Here is a 23,299-nt window from a genome sequence, read left to right as displayed (position 1 = left end):
TCCCTCTTTCTGTCATTTCCTTCTATTTCTGTCCTTTTGTAAATTTGAGTAGTGTAAAATTCAAATAGCTTAGAGTTTGTGAAGTTGAATGGGCCAAGTCAGTGCTATAAGAAGTGTTCTGTGTGGATTGAATGTCGTTTTAAACCAGTTGCTAAAATTTCTCTCATTTTGTAAAGTTGCAAGCAAAGTCTGTTTTGTTGTTTTGGGGTCCTGAAAATCTCTTGCTGGTATTTCTCCAGTACATCCTACTCAGAGGACAAAAAACAGTTGTAATTCCTTTTAAATGTCTCTTTGAGAGAGATTTTTGGGAATGGGAGTCAGGGCTTGTCTGTCCTGCTTGGCACAGCCCAGGCAGGGCTTTCCCAGCCACATTCCACACTCCATTGCCCAGCTGGAGCCGCTGCTGCCTCTGAGTTGTGCTGCCTCAGCCCCAGGGACGCTCTCCTTGTCTGCCCATTCCCCCACGGTCTCTGGGCAGGGATGGCCTCAGTGGGGGCTGATGACATCCTCAGCAACTTGGAGGCTGCTGCTGAATTTTCCTGCTCCAGAGGCTTGTTCAGCCTTCAGCTCTTGAGTGCAGGAATTCAGTGTCCCAGGGTTCATTAACATTCAGAACACCTTAACAAGCCAAGCCTCTGGGAATAATTTGATTTTAATTTTCAAATCTTTTGTGGTTAATTAGATGTATTCCAGGAGTCTATTCAAGGTGAATAGATTCTATTTAAAAAGACAGTGAGAAAAGATTACTTAGGCCAAATTTAGGGGTTTTTTCCCTGTCAATTTATTGATACGTGCTATCTCCAGCTGACACTGAATCCAAGGACCTCCTCATGCAGTTTGAATAGATATGAAAGTCAAGATCCTTCATGGCTGACAGTGAATCAGACTCTGTCCCTACCCCCACCCCACCATTTCCCCCATCCCAGCCCTGGCACTCAGAGCTGCCTTGTGCAAATCTGAGCTCCCTCCAGCCCAGGCTGCACCTGCAGCTTTCAGCTCCTTGGCTCCAACTCCCACCTGCTTTCCTTGGAGAAGGAGCTGCCTGAGACACAGAGGGATGTTCATTTCTTGTCAGCCAACAAAGCCAAGGGAAGGCACGGCTCCATCAAATGCAAAAGTCATTCCTCTGCTGGATATCAAATCCACTTTCCACAGCAGACAGTCTCAGAGCAGTGGAAAACACCTTCTGTGCCCAGCACAGATCTCAAGGTCCCCCCAAACCCTCCCTGCCCCGATTCTGCCCAGATTTTCTCTTTGCACACACAAGTCACAGGCTGAAGTCAGGAGCTCCCTCCATGCCCAGAGGGAGGAAAAAAATGAAAGGGGATGAAGATTTCTCCTGTGCAGAGCCCCTGCATTGGGAACCACAACTTATCAGGTTTGTCCTTTGGGCTCAGGAACTGGTGATATTCAGAGTCACAGAAGGGTTTCTTGCCAAAAAACCACAATTTGAACAGGATACAGTTTAACATTGCAGCAGAGTTCTCCATGATGTCCAAGCAGCATCTGACATGTCCACCATCTCTAAGGGATTTCTGTACAGGAATAGTTTTAGACAAAGACATAAGAAAAGGCAGTTCTGTGATAGATATAAACACCATAAAGATGTTGATTATTTATTTGCACTTCAGAATGATTGGGCAACTTCCTGCAGCTCAAAGCATGAAGCCAGTCTGTTGAGAGGCACTTGAATGACCAGAGAGCATCTGGATGAGGAAATCTGGGAGCAATGGGAAGCATAAATATCCAGCTCGTCTAGTGAAGAGATGTCCTTAGACATGGCCATTTCAATAGGAGAGCTTGAAACCCCAAATGGAAAAGAGAGATTTATATAATAGAATGAATACTGGTGACACCAGTAGAAGGCAAGATCAGTACTTCTTCTCCTGCTATCTGTACACCTCCAGGAAAACCCTGTTCCTGGTGGGAAAACTTTGCCATTTCTTAACAGTACTCAAATGACCCAGATGATAAAGTTTTGCCTGTATATGATGAAACTAACAGGTATTAAAACCTGTGCCCCTTTCCAGGCAGATATCAGCTGTGTGCCTGTGAAAAGGCAGGGCCACTTGTACCCTGAGGTGCCCAGCTGGGATTGCATCTCTCCAAGAGCACCTGAGGGAGAGCAGAGCACCTTGCAAGCTGCAGGTCCCTGACAGCCCCACAGGGCTCCTCACCCATCAACATCTGCTCTGTTCCAGTCTGAAACAGGGCCCAGCATGGTGCCGGGATCCCCAGAGAGCTGAAGTGTGTGCTGGAATTCAATGCCTGCCCCATCCCGCAGCAGCCCTGCATTTCCCTCCTGCAGCCTTGGTCTCCAGCCCAGCCATGGAGGCTCTTTGGGCTCTGGACTGTTGCTGAAGCCCTCAAAGGCAGCTGAGCTCTGCCTTTGGCACAGTCAGGCCTGACCAGCGCAGGCCATGCTTAGCAATTGCTTGTGTGTGCCTGGCCTTGCTGTCAGCCCCAGCAGCGGCTGCGTGGCCCCTTTGTGGCCCTTTTCTGGCCCAGCCATGGTGGCCCAGCCCCTGTGCAGGCCGAGCCCAGGCCAGGAGCATTGTGGCTGGGAATGGCCCCTGTGCCGTGGTGCCCACAGCAGCCTTGGGGCTCTGTGCCCCATGGCCTCCCTGCTGCGCAGCCTCTGCCAGCTCCTGCAGAGCCCCTGGCACCTGTGGGGCTGCACAGACAGCCCTGCCCCGGGCTCTGCCGGCCTCTAGGCCAGCAGAGAGGCAGCCAAGGCTGGCCATGGCTGGGAGCAGGACCTGAGCCCCGCAGGAGGATGGAGCTGGGCCACAGCCAAACCCAGCCCAGGCCAAAGCTGGGCTCAGCAGCCAGGGCTGCCAATGCATAGGCACAAAGGCTGGTGCTGGCAAATGTCCTGGGCCCCCTCCCTGCTCTGTCCATGCCACCAAGGGCACAGAGCAGCCTCCTCTCTGGGCCACTTGCCTGTTTGCAATGCCTTGCACAGGCACTGGCCCTGCCCCACAAGGCCTGGCCTGAGTCCTGCCCCTGCACGCTCAGCCAGGCTGAGATGGACACTGATGGTTTCTGGGCCAGGCTCTCTGAGCCCAGCCCAGCTCCCTGCAAGCTCTGCCAGCTGCCCTGAGCTCTGGGCAGCACCAAGGGCCTCTCCCCAGCCCAGCCCATCCCAGCTGGCTCTGGCCCCACAGCTCTGCTCAGGCCAGGCTGCTCTGGGCACTGCCCCATTGCCTCAGCCCCTGGCATGGGCACAGCAGCAGCTGCAGCTGCCACAGCACTCAGCCCGAGCCATGGGTGAAGGTGCTTGGCTAAGGCCAAAGGAGGCTCCCTGGCTGCCCTGCTCCCCTCGGGCTGAGGTGCTGAGAGCTCTGCAGCCCCTGCTGCCATCCCATCTGCCCAGGGCAGCACAAGAGCCCTGGCCTTGGGGCCCTCAAGAGCTGCTTCTGCTCCAGGCCCAGGGCCCATGCCGAAGCTAGGCCTGCCAAAAACTGTGCCCATTTCTGTTCATTGCTGCTCTGATGGTGATGGATTCTCAGCCACTTGGAGGTTGATAATGAATTTTATTTCTCCAGAGGCCCCTTTTTTCTTGAGGTCTTCTGTTCAGAAATTCAGTGTAAAAGGCTAAGAAATATTTGTTCCAAACACACCTGAACAAGAAAAGCCCTTGGAAATAATAAAAGTGTTTTTTGGTTAATTAGACAGATTTCAGAAGTCTATTTAATGTGAATATACTGTATTTAAAACAATGCAGAGAGAATTGTTTTTTCCTGTTTTCTTATTTTGCTCATAGATTGATATCAGCAATGTCCAATTGATATTGACCCCCAGCACCTCTTCATGCAGTTTGAACAGATATGAAAATCCAGACACTTCATGGCTGACAATCCATCACACTTTGTCTCTATCTCCTCCCCACCATTTCCCTCATCTAGCCCCTGGCACTCAGAGCAGCTGAGGAATGGAGTCACATCCAGGGGTGTCCCCAGGGCTCAGAACTGGGGCTAGGTCAGTTCAATCTCTTTATTGCTGATCTGGATGAGGCCATCGAGAGTACCCTCAGTCAGTTCCCAGGTGAGCCCAAGCTGGGTGGGAGTGTGGCTGTGCTGGAGGGCAGGAAGCTCTGCAGAGGGATCTGGACAGGATGGAGCCATGGGCCCAGGACAATCGGATGAGGTTCACCACAGCCAAGGGCCGGGTCCTACCCTGGGCTTACAACCACCCCAAATCCCTGACCCTACCCTGCCCCTGATCCCTACAGCCTGTCTTGTTTCCTTCATCCCTGCATTGCCAGGGACTTTGTGGGATAAGGGAGCTCTGCTCTGGCTATGGAGGGAGGTCCAAGTGCTACCACTGGAGTGGGAACCACAACTCATCACTTTTGTGTCTTTTGGGGGGTGTGGAACTGGTGACACTCAGAGGCACAGAAAATTTCTCTTCATGGCAAACAGGCTCCAGTTGAACAGGACACCATTTCAAACCAATCACAATCCTCCCTGAGATATGTGCAACGTCCCAGCAGCATCTGATGAGTCCACCATTCACAGGTGATTTCCTTACTAAAATTATTTTCAGACTAAAGAACAATTAAGTTCTTGTATCAGGATGCTCATCCTGGAGTGGGTGCAAAACAGCTCCAAAAATTCCTGATTTGCCAAGCTGTCAGTGGTGGATGGAGATGGGAGGTCAGGCCGCTCTTGGTGTTGAGGAAAAGCTGAAAAAAGCTGACTCATTTCATCTGCTCATGCCCCGGCTGATCTCTCCTCTTTCCCCTTCCATCCATTGGCTTTTGTCTCCCACCAGCCTCCTGTGAAGAGCCTGGCTCTGTGTTCCCCATCCCCTCCTTGCTGGCACTGCCAGGCTGGCATGAGGAGCCCCTCAGCCTTCCCTGCTCCAGGCTGGACCAGCCCAGCTCCCTCAGCCTCTGCTCACAGCCCAAGGGCTCCAGCCCCACCTTGGAGGCCCTTCCCAGACCCTGCTCCAGCTGCCAGACATTTTTCCTGCCCTGGGCAACCCAATCCAGGCCACAGTGACTGGAGAACCCACATCCTTGATGTCCTGGTCACACAGCCCTGGCCCCTTGTCCCCGTGTCAGGCTCTGGGGTGGATCCTGTGGAACATCCTTTGGTGGAGGCTGTGGCTCCAGGTGGGCCGGGGGGATCCCAGGGGACAGGGACCCTGCTGGGCATGAACAGCATTGGACTTGTTGGGAGAAACTGTGAGGGGGAGCTGGGGCAGAGTGACCAACCCAGTGACCTGACAGAGCGCTGCTGGGATGTCCCACAGCCCCTCTGTGATGTCACAGCCTGCTCTGTGAGGTCACAGCCAATTCTCTAATATCACACCGCTGGTCACTGATGTCACAGCCCACTCTGTGATGTCATAATCTGCTCTGTGATGTCGGACCCCTGCCCTGTGATTTCACAGCTGGCTCTGTGATGTCACAGAGGAAGTCTATGATGTCATAGCTTCTCCATGACCTCACCTACCCTACTCTGTGATGTCATTGCCCACTCTGTGACCTCATGTTACCAGATGATAAATTGCATCCACCAGCTCAGCTGACACCTGGGGTTTGTTTTCCACAACACCAGACCTCTGGAAACCACACAGTGCCCATTGTGTGATAAGGGAACTGGAAGTCCAGCCGCCTCAGTGTCCTGCCAGCTCAGCCAGGCCCACGGGAACATTGGGGTCCGTGACCACCAGGGACCACCAGAGAGACCCCCAGGATAGAAGAACTCATGAGTAAAGGGGAGGGGAAATGTGTTAATTATTTTGAGGAAATGATTATCCATATGTGTGTTTAGTCTAAGACAATCAATGAATATGTGTGCAATATACAGAAAATAAACAGAAACTTTTCCTGTACTCAGCATGCACGGCTTTGGGAGGAGCTATCCCCTGTGCATACAGCTGAATAAAGAATGCTGATTCTTAATGCTACATTGGGGTTAAGGAGATTTCTGTTTTAGTGACATTTTGGTAACACTCCCACTGCCAAAGAAAGCTCTGTCTCCTGCTGTCAACAAATAGAGAAGGGCTGGTGGCAGATGTGGGGCTGCCTGGGGCACAGTGACCATGAAATAACCAAGTTTTTAATGTTCTGTGAAAGAAGGAGGGGCATCAACAAAACTTCTACACTGGAATTAGAAAGGGCAGACTTTGGCCTATTAAGGATGCAGATTTGGGGGGTACCAAATCAGGTACTGATTATTTTAAGGGAAACAGGCCTTAAAAACAAAGGGATCCAGGAAGGATGGACACATTTCAAGACAGTAATCTTAAGGGGGAAGGAGCAGCCTGTCCTAGTGTGGCAAAAGATGAGCTAGTGAGGTAAATGACTGGCCTGGCTGGCCGTGGAGATTTTGTGGGAACTCAGGGGAAAAAAGAAAGAGCATCAACTTTGGACAGAAGGTCAGGCAACTTAGGAAAAGTTTAAGGATCTTGATAGGTCATGCAGAAATAAAAGCTGAGAGGTGAAAGATCAATTAGAACTTAACCTGGCCACTTCTGTGCAAAATAGTAGTAAATGTTTCTACAAATAAATTTTTAGCAAAATATGGGATAAAGAGAACCTCTACTCTTTTTTTTTGACACAGTGTAGAATATAGTAACTAAAGATAAGGAAAGGCTGAGCTGCTTAATACCTTGTATGTCTCAATGTTCAATATTAGGGCAGGCTGTCTTCAGGACAAGTGCTTTCCTGAGCTGGTAGGTGGGCACAGGGAGCAGAACAGCCCCCTGTAATCCAGGAGGAAGCAGTTGGTGACCTGCTGAGCCCCTCAGATGCTCACAGGTGTGTGGGATCAGATGGGATCCATCCCAGGGGGATGAGGGAGCTGTGGATGATCTCCCCAAGCTGCTCTCCATCATTTACCATCAGTGCTGGCTCACCAGGGAGGTCCCAGAGGACTGGAGGTGCCAGTGTGAGCCCATCCCCAAGAAGGGCTGGAAGGAGGATCTGGGGAACTCCAGGCCTGTCAGCCTGACCTGGGTGCCCGGCAAGGTTATGGTACAGATCACCCTGAGTGCCATCACAGGGCACCCACGGGATGGCTGAGGGATCAGAGCCAGCCAGCGTGGATTTAGGAGTGGCAGGTCCTGCCTGACCAACCTGGTCTCCTTTTATGACCAGGTGACCCACCTATGGATGCAGGAAAGTCTGTGGATGTTGTGTGCCTGGATTTCAGCAAAGATTTTGACACTCTCTGACAGCATTGCCTGGAAAAGCTGCAGCCCACAGCTTGGGCAGGTTCCCTCCTCGCTGGGAGATTTAAGAGCTGGCTGGAGGCTGGGCCCAGAGAGTAGTGGCGATGGTGCTGCACCCAGCTGGTGTCCAGGCACTGGTGCTGTCCCCCAGGGATCTGCGTTGGGTCCAGTCCTGTTTAATATCTTCACTGATGATCTGGCTGAGGGGATCGAGTCCAGCATTCACAAATTGCAGATGGCACCAAGCTGGGTGTGAGTGTGGATCTGCCGGAGGGCAGGTAAAGAAGACACAGCCTTAAGCTGCACGAGGGGAGGTTCAGGCTGGGCAATAGGAAGAAATTCTTCACAGAAAGGGTGAGTGGGAATTGGAATGGGCTGGCCAGGGGGGAAGTGGCAGAGTCACTGTCCCTCTCCAGTGGCACTTAGTGCCATGATCTGGGTGACAAGGGAGTATTAGGGTATTGGTTGGGCTTGATGATCCCAAAGGTGTTATCGAGCCTATTTGATTCTGTCATTCTGTGATAATTGGGACGCTCTGGGGCCATTGTGACACTGCAGGGCCTCATGGAACTAAGAGGACCATGGTGACACCGTGCAGGCCCACAGAACCAGGGGTCCACTGTGGTGCTCTGGGGCCAAATGGAGCCAGGGAGTGCGCCGTGACACTCGGGGTCCTCGTGGAACCACAGAGACCATTGTGACACTGCAGGGCCTTGTGTAACCAAGGGGTTTCATCATTTTGGCACTGCAAAATCAAGGAGACCATTGGGACACTCCACGGCCCGGCGGAATGAAGGGGCCTTTCTGACACTGCGGAGGCCCATGGAACCAAGGGACTCCTGTGAAACTGCAGCACCAACGAGAACATTGTCACACTGTGTAGCCCCATGGAACCAAGGAGACCATTGTCATATTTGGGGCCCCATGGAACCAAGGACATCTTTGCAGATGACACCAAACTAGGTGTGAGTGTTGATCTGCTTGAGGGTACGAGGGCTCTGCACAGTGCCTGGGACAGGCTGGATCCAGGGCCCAAATCCAAAAAGGTGGGGTTTATGAAGACCAAGTGCTGGGTTGTGCACTTTGGCCACAACAACCCCTGCAGTGCTACAGGCTGGGGACAGAGCGACTGGAGAGCAGCCAGGCAGAAAGGGACCTGCAGGGACTGATGGACAGCAGGCTGGACATGAGGCAGCAGAGTGCCCAGGTGGCCAAGAAGGCCAATGGCTCCTGGCCTGCATCAGGAATGGTGTGGCCAGCAGGAGCAGGGCAGTGATTCTTCCCCTGTGCAGGGCACTGGTTGGGCAGCATCTCGAGTGCTGTATCCAGTTGTGGGCCCCCTGGGGTGGGCAATTAGAAGAAATGTGAAGCAGGAGGTGCAAAGAAAGCAAATGTGAAGCAGAGGAAATGCTCAGGGCTGTTGGGGGCAGCTGCCAGGAAGCCCTGGCTCTGAGCAACAGCATCTGCAGTGGGATAGGAAACCCCAGCTGATGGGAACAAACTTTCTGGCTGACTGCAGAGGCCAGCACACTGGAGATAGATCTACCCCTGCTCTGCTGCTCCTTCCCATCTGCCCCAGGGCCCTTGCAGAGCCCCAGCCATGCTGTTTGCCCCCAGCAGTGCCCACGGCCAGCCTGGGGCTGCTCACGGGGCTTTTCTGTGCTGAGCATTGGCCTGGACGTGTTCTTGAGAGAGCCTGGGCAAGGAGCCTGGAGCCCCCAGGGCCTGGCCTGAGGCATCAGCGCTGCCCCAGCAGTGCCCATGGCCTGTCCCTGCTGCAGCCCCGGCACTGCCACCCCCAGGGCAGTGCCCGGCCCCGAGAGCACTCAGGCCCTACAGCAACACCAGGGCCACCAGGGCAGCGGGACAGGGGCACAGCAGCAGCACCAACAACAAGTGCTGCTGCTGCTGGGCACAGCTGCTGGGCCAGCCCTGATCTGCCCCCAGCTCTGCACACAGACATTGCTGCTGCAGCTCCAGAGAAGGAAACAAAAGGGCATCTCTACAGAAAACTTTGCTGGACTGTGGCACTGAGGAGCTATGTTCTTGATAGCTTCATATGAAAGAAATCCTTTTTTTCATTTAAAGGTATCAAGAGCACAGCTCCTCACTGACACAGTCTACAGGTCACAGTGGACGTGTGGAGAAACAAAATGAGATATGGCAAAATTGATTGCTTTCATTTAGGGACAACATTAAAATAGGTAAACAACCAAACAAAAGCTCCAAAATGAAACCAACAAGAAGTATCAAGACAACTTTTATTAGAAATTATTTTCAGAAACTGGCCAGCAATTTAATGTTTCTTAAATTGTCTAGTCATCAGTCTCCAGACTGCAGCCTTGAGCTCCTGGTTCCTCAGGCTGTAGATGAGAGGGTTCAGGGCTGGAGGCACCACTGAGTACAGAACTGTCACTGCCACATCCAGGGATGGGGAGGACATGGAGGGGGGCTTCAGGGAGGCAAAAATGCCAGTGCTGACAAAGAGGGAGACCACGGCCAGGTGAGGGAGGCAGGTGGAAAAGGCTTTGTGCCGTCCCTGCTCAGAGGGGATCCTCAGCACAGCCCTGAAGATCTGCACATAGGAGAAAACAATGAACACAAAACAACAAAATACCAAACAGGCACTAATTGCAATGAGCCCCAGTTCCCTGAGATAAGATTTTGAGCAGGAGAGCTTGAGGATCTGAGGGATTTCACAGAAGAACTGGCCCAGGGCATTGCCATGGCACAGGGGCAGGGAAAATGTATTGGCTGTGTGCAGCAGAGCATTGAGAAAGGCACTGGCCCAGGCAGCTGCTGCCATGTGGGCACAAGCTCTGCTGCCCAGGAGGGTCCCGTAGTGCAGGGGTTTGCAGATGGAAACGTAGCGGTCATAGCACATGATGGTCAGCAGATAAAACTCTGCTCCAATGAAGAACATAAAGAAAAAGAGCTGAGCAGCACATCCAGTGTAGGAGATGTCCCTGGTGTCCCAGAGGGAATTGTGCATGGCTTTGGGGACAGTGGTGCAGATGGAGCCCAGGTCGCTGAGGGCCAGGTGGAGCAGGAAGAAGAACATGGGCGTGTGCAGGTGGTGGCTGCAGGCTACGGCGCTGATGATGAGGCCGTTGCCCAGGAGGGCAGCCAGGGAGATGCCCAGCAAGAGGCAGAAGTGCAGGAGCTGCAGCTGCCGCGTGTCTGCCAATGCCAGCAGGAGGAAGTGCCTGATGGAGCTGCTGTTGGACATTTGCTGGGTCTGAACATGGGGACCTGTTCATGGAGAAAGGACAGTGACAAGTCAGGAGAAGCTGCTTGGAGCCAAACCTGGGCCATTCCCTGTAGCCTTTCCCACTGGGACTCACCCACTCTTGTTCCTGCTCTGGGAAATCCTTCACCCAGGTTCCTGCCTGAGCTCCAGTTGTGCTGGCTGAGTGTGCCAGGGGCAGCCAGGCCTGTGCATGGGGGCCCTCAAGGAGCCATCCCTGCCCTACTGCCCTGGGTTTGTGGCCATGTGGCGGAGGGACAAGCCTGGATAATCAGGATTTTTCAGTGGAATCACTCAGAATGGAGATAGGCTTGGTAGCATCTGCACTCCTAGGTTTTTAGGACATGGATTACAGGAGCTGTTTTAAGGACTTTTTTCCTACCCACAGATCATTCCTGGCTCTCTGAGGTCAGAAATCCCCAGCATTTTGGCTGCACTCAGAGTTTGCCACTGCGAGATGAGAGAGGCAAAGGATTCCCTGCGGCTGAGGGAAGGTGAGGGGCTGTATGGGCTTGTTCCCAGCTGCCCTGGCTTTGCACCTTTGACTGCAACCAGAGCACAATCACACTCCTGGGTCAGCCTGGGATAAACCAGACCCTGCCCAGAGCAGAGGGATCCCTGAATGTCTCACCTTCTCTAAAGGTCTCTGGGAAAGGTCTCTGCACCTCCTTGTACCAAGGACACTGATGGATCCCTTGGCAAACCCAACAGCATTTCCTCAGCTCTGGCAGCTCTGCCCTTCCCCGTGGGACATTCAGGGAACTCCCAGAGGCTCTGGCACAGATTTGCACCCCGGAGGGCAGCTCAGAGCTTGGAAGGGCACAGCAAGGAGATCCCTGGCTGTGCCCATGATGGGATCTCAGGGAGGGGGCTCGGCTCATTCCCCTTTCCCATGGGCTGCTTTGCCCACAGCCCCACAGCTGCCAGGGAAGCTTGGACACCCCATTCCCATGGACAGCCCTGCCTGGCAGGAATGCCAAGGGCAGTGCCTGACTCAGCTGCTGCAAATGCCAGAGCCTCCCTGAGAGCAGCAGAAAACAGGGTCAATATCAGGGCAGGGCAGAACCAAGAGAAGATGTTGTGGTGCTGTGCCTGAGAGGGCAGGGCAGAGACAGCCGGGCACTCAGGACAATGATCCTGTACCCAGCTGCGCCTGGCACCTCCCACACACCAACAGTGCCCTCATCCTGCCCCAGCACCGCTCTCTTCAGCCCCCTCTCCTTCCCTGAGCATCTCCCTGGGCCCGGTCATTCCCTCCTGAGAGGAGCCTTGTCCCTGCCAGCGCTCACAGAGCCCATCCCAGCCTGTGTGCCCTGGCTGGGGCCCTACAGAAACCTGCCTGTGTGCAGGGCCCTGGCTGGGGCAGGCTCTGTGTGCAGCTAGGCAGGGACAGTTCAGGAGAGCCCTGCTGGGTCCTGCAGAGGTGATGCTGCTGCTGCCCAGGGCTGAGGAGAGGCTGGTGGCCTTTTGGGAGGCTCCCAGCAGAGAGACTGACCACCCAAAGTTACAATTCTGGAGTCCCCGTAAATGCTCAAACATTCCTTTGATGATCCTGTGTGTCCCTTTCAACTCAGAATGTCCTGGGATTCTGGGATTACAATTCCTGTTCTGCTTCTCTCATTCCCCTGTTGTCTATAATCCAAAGAGAAAAAAAAAAAAAAAAAAAAAACCCTTGCAGCAGTGTTAGAACAGTAAAGTAAAGTAAAAGCCAGACACTTATTGGAAGCTTCCAGGTGTCCCAGTGGGAAAGGGCACACCCACCTCCTGATTTCAACAATTTATTAGTGTTGATAATTAGGATATTTAACAGGAGCATCCAAAAGGAGATTCAGTTTCCCTAGTTACACACCCTTGGGTCAACCCATTGGAGTAGGTCCAAAGGCTTCTTTGTGTGGAGAGATTTATTCATAATTGGTTAGCTGAGAAAGGCCATACTGACATAATGCCGCTGGTTAAGCTGAAGGAAGAAAGTCAGCAGTCAGCAAGCTGAAAGGAAAGGTCAGCAGTGACCTTGCTGCAACATGAGGATAGGGAGTAGAGATTATTCCTGAATATATCCTGAGAATATGTAGAAAGTATCAAAAGTAGAATGATAAGAATGCAGAAGTAAGCGTAAGTGCTGATATGTAACTGACCAATCCTGAGCTCAACTTTTGCAATATGTATGAAGCTCATTATTAACTGTATTTAACCTGCCATACTGATCAATAAAATTAAGCCTGTGATGATCAAATTGATGTCCTAGTTCCCTTCCATCGACATCTTTGCCTTCACTTTTTATAATGACTGCTCATATTCTGCTCATTCTCAAAACCCAAAATGCTCCTATATGTCCAGTTCCTAGAAGACTATATAGTATTTCAGGACTATATAAAAGAATAGGACTATACAGCATTTTAGGAATATATTTAGACAGTCAGGTTATTAAGAGAAAGGTAAGGAAACATACTAGATTTAATTCAGGATTAAAGCTATATAAGAATATAATAGTGGTTTAATACAGTTAAGAGTTTATTAGAGTTAAGTAAGGATTATAGAATTGTAACTATATAATAGTAATTTAGAGAGCTATGAATATATAAAAATGTAAAAAGTACAAATCTTTTTGTCACCACCCCAACTTTCCCATCTTTCTCCAAGTAGGAAATTGAAAACACTCTCAGGAAAGGTCCTGGTCTTTCCAGCAATCCCAGGCTTATCTTCTTTGGGAAGTGTCCTCCGGAGCTGTGCCCAGGCAGGTCTGGAGCTGGGAGCAGCCCTGCCCCACCCAGCCCCTCTCAGCAGCAGCCCCTGCCCTGCTCAGGGTGGCTCCTTCCCCCCACAGCTTCTCTCCAGTGCTGGGAGCAGCTCCCCGGGCTGGCTGAGAGCTGTCCCTGGCAGGCAGCAGAGTCCCTGCCCCAGCACAGCGCCCTGGGCTGCAGGACCCTGCTCTGCAGGACAGCCCTGGGCACCCCTGGCTGCAGCCCCGTCTGCTCAGCCCTGCAGCAGAGCCGGGCAACAGGAGCTGTGGGCTTGGGCTGTGCCTGGGCTGGGGCAGCAGGGAAAGCCAGCCCTGCCCTAGGGCCACAGCCCTGCCCTGGAGCAGCTCTGAGAGTCCTCCTGAAAGGTCCTCAAAGTTGTGGGATGTGCAAGTTCCAGGAGATCCTGGCAGGAACGGCAGCTTCTCTTCCCACAGCCAGGGAATGACTGTTTCAAACCTGCGATGATTTCTGCTCTTGTGAGCCCTGAGTGAGCTCTGCTCTGTGCTCCCAGCCCAGGCTGAGTTTAACCCCTGCGTGCTCCTGTGCTGTGCCCGAGGGGGCTGCAGGCAGTGCCCCAGCCCTGCTGGGCTGTGCACAGGAGCTGCTCCTGGCCAGAGCCGTCTCTCTGCAGCGCTGCCCTTGCCAGGAGCTGCCTCTGTGCCAGGAGCCTCTGTGCAGGTTTTTGAAAGGATTTGGGTTTGGCTTTTGCCTTGGAGTCTCTGAAAGGTTTGTGCAATCATGGCCTCCAATTACTGCTGTAATTAGTCCCTGAAGAGGCTTTGTCAGTAACAACACTCAGTGGGGCTCATTTATGCTTCAGGGTACTTCAGTTTTTTCAAATTACTTGGTGTTTCCCTTTTGATACAGACTCTGTGAGAGGTTTGTGCAATCATGGCCCCAATTATCTGCTTTAACGAGTCCCTTGAGAGCTTTGTCCTGAAACTTAGCAGGGCTCATTAATGCTTTGAGATACTCAAGGTTTTTAAGGTACTTTATGGATTTAAGAATACTTTTAGGTACTTTTAAGGATTTTCCCTGAGTCTCTGAGAGGTTTTTGTGCCATCCTGGCCTCCAATTCTCTCCTCCAAGGAGTCCATGAGGAGCCTGTGTTGGGTATCTTTCCCCTTTCTGTTTTACAACCAAGATGGAACTGAAAGAATTTTGTAAGACTTTCTGAAAGCATCCAAACAAACATGAGACAATTAACAATACAACAACAGCTAAGAAAATAAATGTCCTGTTTTAGATAGACATCATCCAACCCTTTAGTCTCTTGGACTGGAAGAGTTTATTGAACCAATCTTTTTTTCCACTTGAAGCTTCTTGAATCCTTCAAGTACCTGAATGCTCTTGTGGATTGACTCACTGTGGGTGGAGAGGTTCATGCAACCCATGCCCTCAGAGTCTACACAGCCATGCCCATGTGCCCAGAGTTAAAACTCTATCGCTGTTCTGCAAGGTGGCATGTCTGATGGTCTCTATGTCTGAGAGCAGGCCACTCAGTGTGAGGGAGGTAGCATTGGCTTGCTTACTTAACAGGCACCCAAGATGGTCTCATTGTCCTAAAGCTTTAGCTGCAGCCACCCAAGGTAGTCCACACTGGGGATGCTACCATCCAATACCTGGATTAAAGCTTGCAAAGCCATGTCTTTGATATCATCCAATACTTCTCTAGGGATACCTGCTGCTTGGTCATCTGGTAGGCTGTGTTGTCCTTCTCCAGCTAGATGGTTGATTCTGCTCTTGCCTCATTATTAGCATAGTCGCTATTAATCGATTTAGTAAACACTTCCATCCCCCTTTTCACAGGGTGTATTTTGTAGGTGACAACAACATGGTCATAATATATTTTAAATCATAGGGAGTTAAGACATGTGCTGTAAACATGGGCCTCATTAGGCCATTAAAACAAAGGAAGTCCCTCCTATGGTCTTTAGCTGCCCTACACAGATCCTTGATTTCCCCTCAAACCCATGGCTGATACCTGGGATTCTGCCCCCTTCTTTCATAACATACCGGGGCAACAAGTAGTTTCGAGACTATTTGCCAGTCTCCTTCCTTAACTGCTTATTTCCAGATCATTTCCCAGGGATCTTCTGGGGTTAAAGGGGTGAGGTGGCTCTGGAGAATCCAAACTATTTTCTAAGGAGGAAGAATAACTTGGAGGAGAAACATTTGGATTAGAAATAGTGTGACAGTTGGCTTTAGTATCTTTGACCATGGGGTCATATTGTTGCCAGAGGGTGAGGAAAAGGGCACTGCCATTTTGTCAGGTGTTGGGGAGGAAGGGCCTTGATTTAGGATGGCAAACAACTGGGCTGGCATTCTGGAGGCATGTCCCAGGGTGGAGGTGGAATGATTGACAGTGGGGGTGTGACCCACAGTTTTGGGGGTGGAGTCTGGAGGTTCGTTCAGGCGGAAGAGAAGGTTGTGGTAGCAGGAAATGGAGGAGCCAAGATGGAGGGAGGATGATTGGGCTCTCGAGCCACGTTCAGGCTCCTTCCATCTTAACTCTCCAGGGCATGATACTCCAAGAGGGCATGGCCATCACCATCTTGGACCATTGTGGAAAGTCTGATAAAGGCAGGTTTGGGGCGAGGTCCCGAGTTAGGAGAGACCAATGGATTGAGTTTTCAACACACTGCTGTCTGGTGAAGGGTCTCAAGGGTGGTGTGGATGATGGGGAGTATGTGGGATGCAATGGAGTCCCTTTTGATCAAAAGGTTGTACAATTTAACTTCCACTTAGTCTCAAAATTCAGTGGTATGGATTTCGACACCAGAGGTGTCTGGAAATTTTTTAATGATCCACCTCGTGATTGATTTTTATTTGTTCTTTGAAAATATTTCATCATGACCAGTGAGAATTAAAGCATCCATATACACTCCTTTCTACTGTGGACACCTGGCTGGCCATTTTTCTTTCTTTGCCTTATGGAGAAGAGCCACCGCAACATCTCAAATTAATTATGGGACATGGGTGCATACTGTAAAAACACAGTGGCAAAATGGGCAATAAATATCTTGCATTTCCCCAAACCCACCTGCAATCCTATACAGGTGAAACCGTCATTGTCCCTGCTGATCCTGGGCAAGGTCCCTTGAAGCAACGATGAATCTGCCAGGCCTGGCACAATCTAAAATCCCAGGGAGCACTGGCCTATCCATCAGCTAACCCCAGCTGACATGACTGACACAGGGATCCCTGAATGTCATGGTCTCTGTTTGGGCGCCAAATGTCCCAATGAGGGTGGCTGTGACAAACATCCCTGGCTCCCTGAGTTCAGGGTGAGTGTGGTGAAAATGAAAAGGAGCAGGATCAATGGAGTTGTTTAAAAGGAATTTTAATAACAGGGTGAAAAATAATAAACATGGAGAAGTCCAGCACAGTACAAGGGGCAGGATCCTAAAACCTGAGACAAAGGGGAAGCAACAACATAGACACTTGGGGCTAGAAAACTAGAACAATAATCATATAGAAGAAATAAGTAACCAATAAACCAATAAGGGAGTAGAACTTGGACAACTTAGCATAACAACACTAAAGGCTTATGGGGGATTTCTCAAGCTCACCCTAAGTTAAAAGAATGATTCCTAGGACTTGAAACTCACGTCCAGTTCTTCCGGGGTAAAATCTGGCTGACTCTGAACTACAGCCGGGCTAACTCCCACATTGCTGATTTGCACTGGCCGCTTGGGACCATGCAGCCCAACAGACCCACAATGATGTCCTTGGTTCCACGAGGCTCCACAGTGTCACAACGGTCCCTTGGATCCATGTTGCTTTGCACTGTTCCAATGGCTCCTGCATTTCACAAGGCTCCCAAATGTCACATTGGTATCCATAGGAAGAAAGCCATGGAGCCCCCGGTTTCAGCAGCTGATGAACGGCAACCACCAGAGGCCAAGGCAAGCCTGACCTGTCTGTCCTGGCAGGTTTGCTTGGAGCAACCCTTGGATATTCAAAATTATGAATGTGGAATCCTAATTTAGAACATTTGTGCCTGGAGAAGGATGATTTTTTCCATACAAAGAAAAGCTAAGAGCCCTTTCCAGTATTCGGAAAATAGGTGAATGCTGGCACTAAGGACTTAAAGACTAGCCAGACCTGTCTGTCCTGGCACCTTTTGTCTGGCAGCAATCCTTCCATACAATGAAATTTGGAGGTGGAATCCCAATTTTGACCATGGACGCCTGGAAAAAATGGAAAGTTCTTTTCCATAAAAAGAAAGGCCCAGGGCCCTAGTGTTTCAGGGGCACATGGGAGTGGCCTTCCACATTCCAAGGTCAGCCAGACCTGACAGATGACCCCTGGGAGACCAAGGCAGCCACACATATTTCATGTTCCTTTGCTTCCACAGGGCCCTGCAGTGTCACAATGGCTCCTTGCTTCCATGATGCCCTCAGGTGTCATAATGGCCCCTTGGTTACACAAGTCCTTAAGGATCTTAATGGTACCTATGGTTCCAAATGGCCCCACAGTGTCTTAATGGTCTTTGGGTGCCATGAAGCCCCTCTTTATCACCATGGCCCCTTGGTTCTATTGGGGCCCCACAGTAGTGCAACAATGATCCTCTTATTTCCACAAGTTCCTTTAATGTCACAATGGCCCCTTCCTTCCATGAGCCCCTGCAGGATCACAATGGCCCTTTGGTTCCATGGGGCCCCACAGTGTCACAATGGTCTCCATGATTCTATGGGGCCTTGCAATGCTCTCCACAGATCCACAGTGCCCTGCAGGATCACAACGGCCCTTTGGTTCCACAAAGCCCCGCTGCTTCACACTGGCCCCTTGGGACCACGCGGCCCACCAGACCCACAATGATGTCCTTGGTTCCATGAGGCCCCACAGTGTCACAATGGTTCATTGCATCCATGGTACTCTGCAGTGTCACTATGATGCCCTGCATTTCACAAGGCTCCCGAGTGTCACAATGGTCTCCATGGCTCCTCAAGACCCCACAGTGTCACAGTGGCCCCTTGGATCCATGGCACTCACAGTGTCACAATGATCCCCTTGGTTCCACAGGTTCCTACAGTGTAACAATGCCCTTTGGCTCTACAACATGCTGCAGTGTCACAATGGACTATAGGAAGAAAACAAGTGAGCCCCATTGGTGCAGGGTCAGATGAAAGACAGTCACCAGAGGCCAAGGCTGGCAAGACTTGACTGTATTGGTAGATTTTTTTGGAGAGTAACCCTTGAATATAGGGAATTTTAGAGGTAGAATCCTAATTTTGGCCATGTGAGCCTAGACAAGAAAGAGTCCTTTTCCACAGGAAGGAAAGCACAGAGCCCCAGTGCTTCACGGTCAAATGGAAAGTGGCCCTTGGCATGTCAAATTCAGTGGGACCTGTCACACAGTCCCCAGATGGCCAAACCAGGCAAACCTGTTCCATATTCCCTTTTTTTAAAATGGTTGCCCACACTGTCACAATGGTCTCCTTGATTCCACGAAGTCTTGCAGTGTCACAATGGCTTCTTGGTTTCATGAGCCCCAACAGAGTCACAGGGTTCCCTTGGCTCCATGCGGCCTCGCTGTGTCACAACAGCTCCTTGTTTCTATGGACCCCAGTGTTTGATTACTGACCCTTGCGCCCATAGGGCCCCTGAGTTGCACAATGATCTCCTTGATTCCATAAGGTTCCGTAGTGTCTTTGGACCCGCATTGTCACAAGTGACTCATGACTCCATGAGGTTCTATATTCTCATTCGGGTCGCTGTCATAGGCTGGATGAGATCGATGTCCCGAGATACCTTGGGATGTCTGGAATACCCGTGTGTGGCCAGGGCTGGGTCAGGCTTTGGTTCGTGGTGGGACAGAGCCCCGCCCCTTGTCCTGGCCTGGCAGAGCTGTCAATCACACAGCAGATGCTGTGCCAACCCCACTCTGATTGGCTGAGCTGTCAATCAATCACACAGTAACAGCTGGTGTCTAGCCTGACTCTGATTGGACAAGCAACTGGCAGTCCCACCCCATGGGTGGGCCCATGAAGGCCCAGGGTGTTAAAAGCCAGAGCACAAGACCAGCTCATGGTCTGGATCCTGCCTTCTCCAGGGGTTCTTCCATTGGTGACGCTGGAGCCCAAATAGTTGGTACCTATGTGAGTTTCTTTCTATAGATCTTCTGTCTTTCTGATGTTCTCTATTTCTTCTCCTTCTAATCCTACTTACCTGGAACATTTTTGGGTAACTAAGCATCTTAAGGGTTAAAGATTTTTAGGTTAAACCCTTTGCCAAATTTCCTTGACTGTCCGTATTTTGCCAGTAAAATTTGGTGTAATTTTGACCTCTTAGCTCAGTTGATTAGAGCATGGTGCTGGTATCACTGAGGCTGTGGGTTTAATCCCTGTGTGGGCCATTCACTTAACAGCTGGACTTGATGGTCCTCGTGGGTGCCTTCCTACCAAGAATGTTCTTTGTATCTGCCCATGTTGACAATATCTGGTTGGTGTTTCTCCTGTGCACCAAACTCAAGGAAAGGAAGCTTTGGTTATCCCCAGTATTTCAGTGTTTTGGGGTGTTCCAGCCCTGCAGGCTCACAATGGCCTCTTGTTTCCATGAGGCCTCACAGTGTCCCACTGGCCCCTTGGTTCCATGAGGATCTGCAGTGTCACACAGGTTTATGACATTTGTCCTTGCAGTCCCTCACATCCCCCTGGCCCACAAACAGCCCCAAGCCACCCATGAGGGACAGGCCCTGCTGTCCCAGGCTGGGCTCAGGGCTTGGCCTTTCTGCTTCCCCCAGCCAGCCCAGGCCTTGCTCAGCATTGCAGTTCCCTGCTCAGAGCCTTTGGCTCCCTGCAGTCCTGGCCTCAAGGGTCTGCTCTCAGCAGTCCCTGGGGAGCCTTTGGCACTCCCTGCCCTCAGTGGGGCCCAGCCATGCTCCAAGGCACTTGAAGTTTTGCTTCTGACTCCTTGAGCAGCTTCTTCAGCCTTCTCTCAGTGCCTGAGGGTCCTGGACTCAGCCCCAAATCCAATGTGGCGATCATCAAAATACAGAAAGCCCTCAGGAGTTCTTTTCCTTCTTTTCCTTCTTTTCCTTCTTTTCCTTCTTTTCCTTCTTTTCCTTCTTTTCCTTCATTTCCTTCTTTTCCTTCTTTTCCTTCTTTTTCCTTCGTTTCCTTCGTTTCCTTCCTTCCTTCCTTCCTTCCTTCCTTCCTTCCTTCCTTCCTTCCTTCCTTCCTTCCTTCCTTCCTTCCTTCCTTCCTTCCTTCCTTCCTTCCTTCCTTCCTTCCTTCCTTCCTTCCTTCCTTCCTTCCTTCCTTCCTTCCTTCCTTCCTTCCTTCCGTCTGCAGGGTTTGTGCAGCTGATTGGAGTCAGTTTGGAGTTCTGCTAAGGAGGAAGATTTCAAAATGCACCACATACTTTTTTTCTTTAATCAAGTGAGTATTTATTATTTTCCAGATCAGAGAAGAGCTGAGAGAAGCATTCCCCAGGTGATCTTGATGCTGAATGTCTCCTTAGGAGGTCTGGGCACAGAGAAGAATGAGCCCCTTGAGGGCTGACCCTGTTTGGACAAGCTGCTCCTCACCCCCAGCCTCACCATGTCTGACATGGCCCACCTGGCACTAGCATCCCTGTGCCCTGCAGCAGAACCTTGTCCCCTGAGCTCTGCAGCTCCATGTCCCAGCCCATTGCACCATGTCCCACCTACTCACCTCAGAGCTCTCCCTGCACACAGGCCCAGGAGAAGTTTTCCTTTTGGGAAGGAAAGCATGGAAAAGCCTGAGCTGGTTTCCTAAACAACAAACCCTACTCAGGAACCACCTGCTCAGTCCAGGCTGCCTGGAATGGTGTCACCTTTCTCCAAGGGACAGTGTGAGAAGAAACGATCTCTGGGAGCAGAATTCTCTGAGTCTCCCAGCTGAATTCTCTGTCCCTGTCCTTTCTCTGGATCTCTGTTGCAGATAGAAGCTGCTGGTGCCATCCTCACCGTTAACATCTCTCTTGAATGCAAACAAATATTTCCAGGTGTATTAAGCAGGATTTTTCCTTGTTTCTACAAAACTTTTGTGTTCCTCAAGGAACGAAGAGGCCCTTTTTTGTAGTGAGGGGGTCATGTGGAAGCAAGGAGTCAATTGTGACATTCGAGTCCCATGGAACCAAGGGGCCATGGTGACACGGCAGGGCCACGTGGATCCAGTGGTCCATTGTGACATTGTGGATCCAAGGAGACCATGGAGACACTCCCGGAACCTCCTGGAACCAAGGAGTCCATGGTGTCCTAGTGGGGCTGCATGGAGCCAATGGTCCATGGTGACACTGCCCATCCAAGGAGTCCATTGTGACACTGCAGAAGCTCATGGAGCGAGGGAGGCCATTGTGACACTGAAGAACTTCATGACACCAAATATCCATGGTGACACATCCATGGGAACCAAGGAACCGCATTTGGCAGTAGGGAAACTCATGGAACCAGGGGCTGTTGTGGCACTGCAGAACCAACAGAGCTGCTGGACCTTGTGCCCTGTCTCTGCACAGCTCCTTGGGAGGCACGGCAGGAGCAACACCCTGGGAGCCTCAGGAACGCCCAGGATCCACGGCACACACTGCCAGGGGCTGGAATTCCAGTTCCCAGCCAGAAGATTTTCCTGCCTTTGAAGACAAAGCTCTCAAGAAAGGGCTGAAAGCCAAGTGGAGTAAGATCCTACAGTGATATTTCACTGCCAGCCTTCATAACTTCATCCATGGTTGTTATAGCTCGTGGATTGGAAATTTACTCAGGACAGGGTCTTTTGTGGGAGCTGCCCTTGGTCAAGGAAGACACTGAGGGAGAAACAGAGCATGGAAAGAAAGGCAAGAGAGAAAGGAGTGCACAAACACAATCAGCTGAGAAGGTGGCATTCTGAAAAACAAACCGGAATTGATGGAAAAGGAATGGGACAGAAATCAATAATTCTGGAAGTTTTATTTACTATCAAAATAGATCACACACACCCAGACCTACACAATCCTGATCCCACACCCTCAAATTTGTATGCCACTTCTCCCAGTCTCCTTCCAACCCCATCTCATCCTGGAGGCTATGCAACTGAGTAATTTTGGCATGGGACAGAGTTTTTTTGAGGTGGGAACAAGGCAATTTGAAGTTGGATTGAGCCCTTTGGGGTAAGATTGTGGTGTTTTCAGTTGGACTCAGTCGTTTTGAGGTGACAGATCAATCCATCTTGAATTTTGGAGTGCAAAGATATGGAGAACACTTCCTGAAATCCCCCAAGAACCCACAAATCTTCCAGAATATGCCCCAAAACAATAAATTCCTGCTCAAGTAACTGTTAACTGATGGAACTTAAGATGTCTTTGATCAATATCTTTCATTTTAGTCCTATTTCAGGTGTTTTTAAGTGATAAAGAAAAATCAGAAGAAAATTTGGCCATGGGCCAAACCAAAAGGATAACCAGCCAGGTGTCCTCCCAGTGCAAATCACAGGGAATGTAGGTCACCAGGGCTCTGCCTGACATGCATCCTCCCATGGGGGATGGAGCTGGAGCGGTGCACAAAGCTCTTCCTGCAATTGGGGCATTTGCAGGGCTTCCCTTACCGGTGCGTCCATAGGTGTCTGGTCAAGTGAGAGCTCATGGAGAAGCTCTTCCCACACTGGGGACACTGGTAGGGCTTCTCCCCAGTGTAGATCCTTAGGAGGCAGATCAAGTGGGACTTCTGCCTGAAGCTCTACCAACATTACCTACACTCTTAGGGACGTTCCCTGCTGTGGGTCCTCTGGTGGTAGATAAGGTTGGAGCTCTGTCTAAAGCTCATCCCACATTCCCTACACTCATAGGGCCTCTCCCCAGTGTGGATGCGCCAGTGTCTGACAAGGTGGGATTTCTGCTTGAAGCCCATCCTGCAGTCGGGGCAGTGGAAGGGCCTCTGCTCGGTGTGAATCCGCTGGTGCAGGAGGAGATTGGAGCTGGTTGGAAACTTCTTCTGACACTTGGGACATTCATAGGTCTTGTTCCTGGTGTGGATGGGTTGATGGATGACGAGGATGGATCGGTAGCTGAAGGCCTTCCCACATTCCCCACACTCATAGGGCCATCCTCTGGTGTGGATCATCTGGTGGCTGATCAGGGTGCTGCTCTGCCTGAATCTCTTCCCACACTCCAAGCACTTGTGGGGCTT

General features: G+C 51.0%; 1 protein-coding gene across 1 annotated transcript in view; it reads right to left on the bottom strand.

Annotated features, from left to right (window-relative positions):
- LOC134413846 (olfactory receptor 14J1-like) overlaps positions 1-10,033 on the bottom strand; it is a gene marked incomplete at its 5' end in the record, with an annotated part of 96,600 nt that extends 86,567 nt beyond the window's left edge. Inside the window, one exon of the mRNA XM_063147887.1 lies at positions 9,572-10,033. Coding sequence (XP_063003957.1) covers positions 9,572-10,033 — 462 coding nt within the window. The remainder of the gene's footprint in view (positions 1-9,571) is intronic.
- Between the last annotated feature and the right edge of the window lie 13,266 nt (positions 10,034-23,299).

The sequence above is a fragment of the Melospiza melodia genome, unplaced genomic scaffold (genome assembly GCF_035770615.1).
Source record: "Melospiza melodia melodia isolate bMelMel2 unplaced genomic scaffold, bMelMel2.pri scaffold_54, whole genome shotgun sequence".
NCBI classification, from domain to species: Eukaryota; Metazoa; Chordata; class Aves; order Passeriformes; family Passerellidae; genus Melospiza; species Melospiza melodia.
The sequence above is the reverse complement of the archived record's forward strand: the minus strand, read 5'-3'. Positions and strand labels throughout refer to the sequence as shown.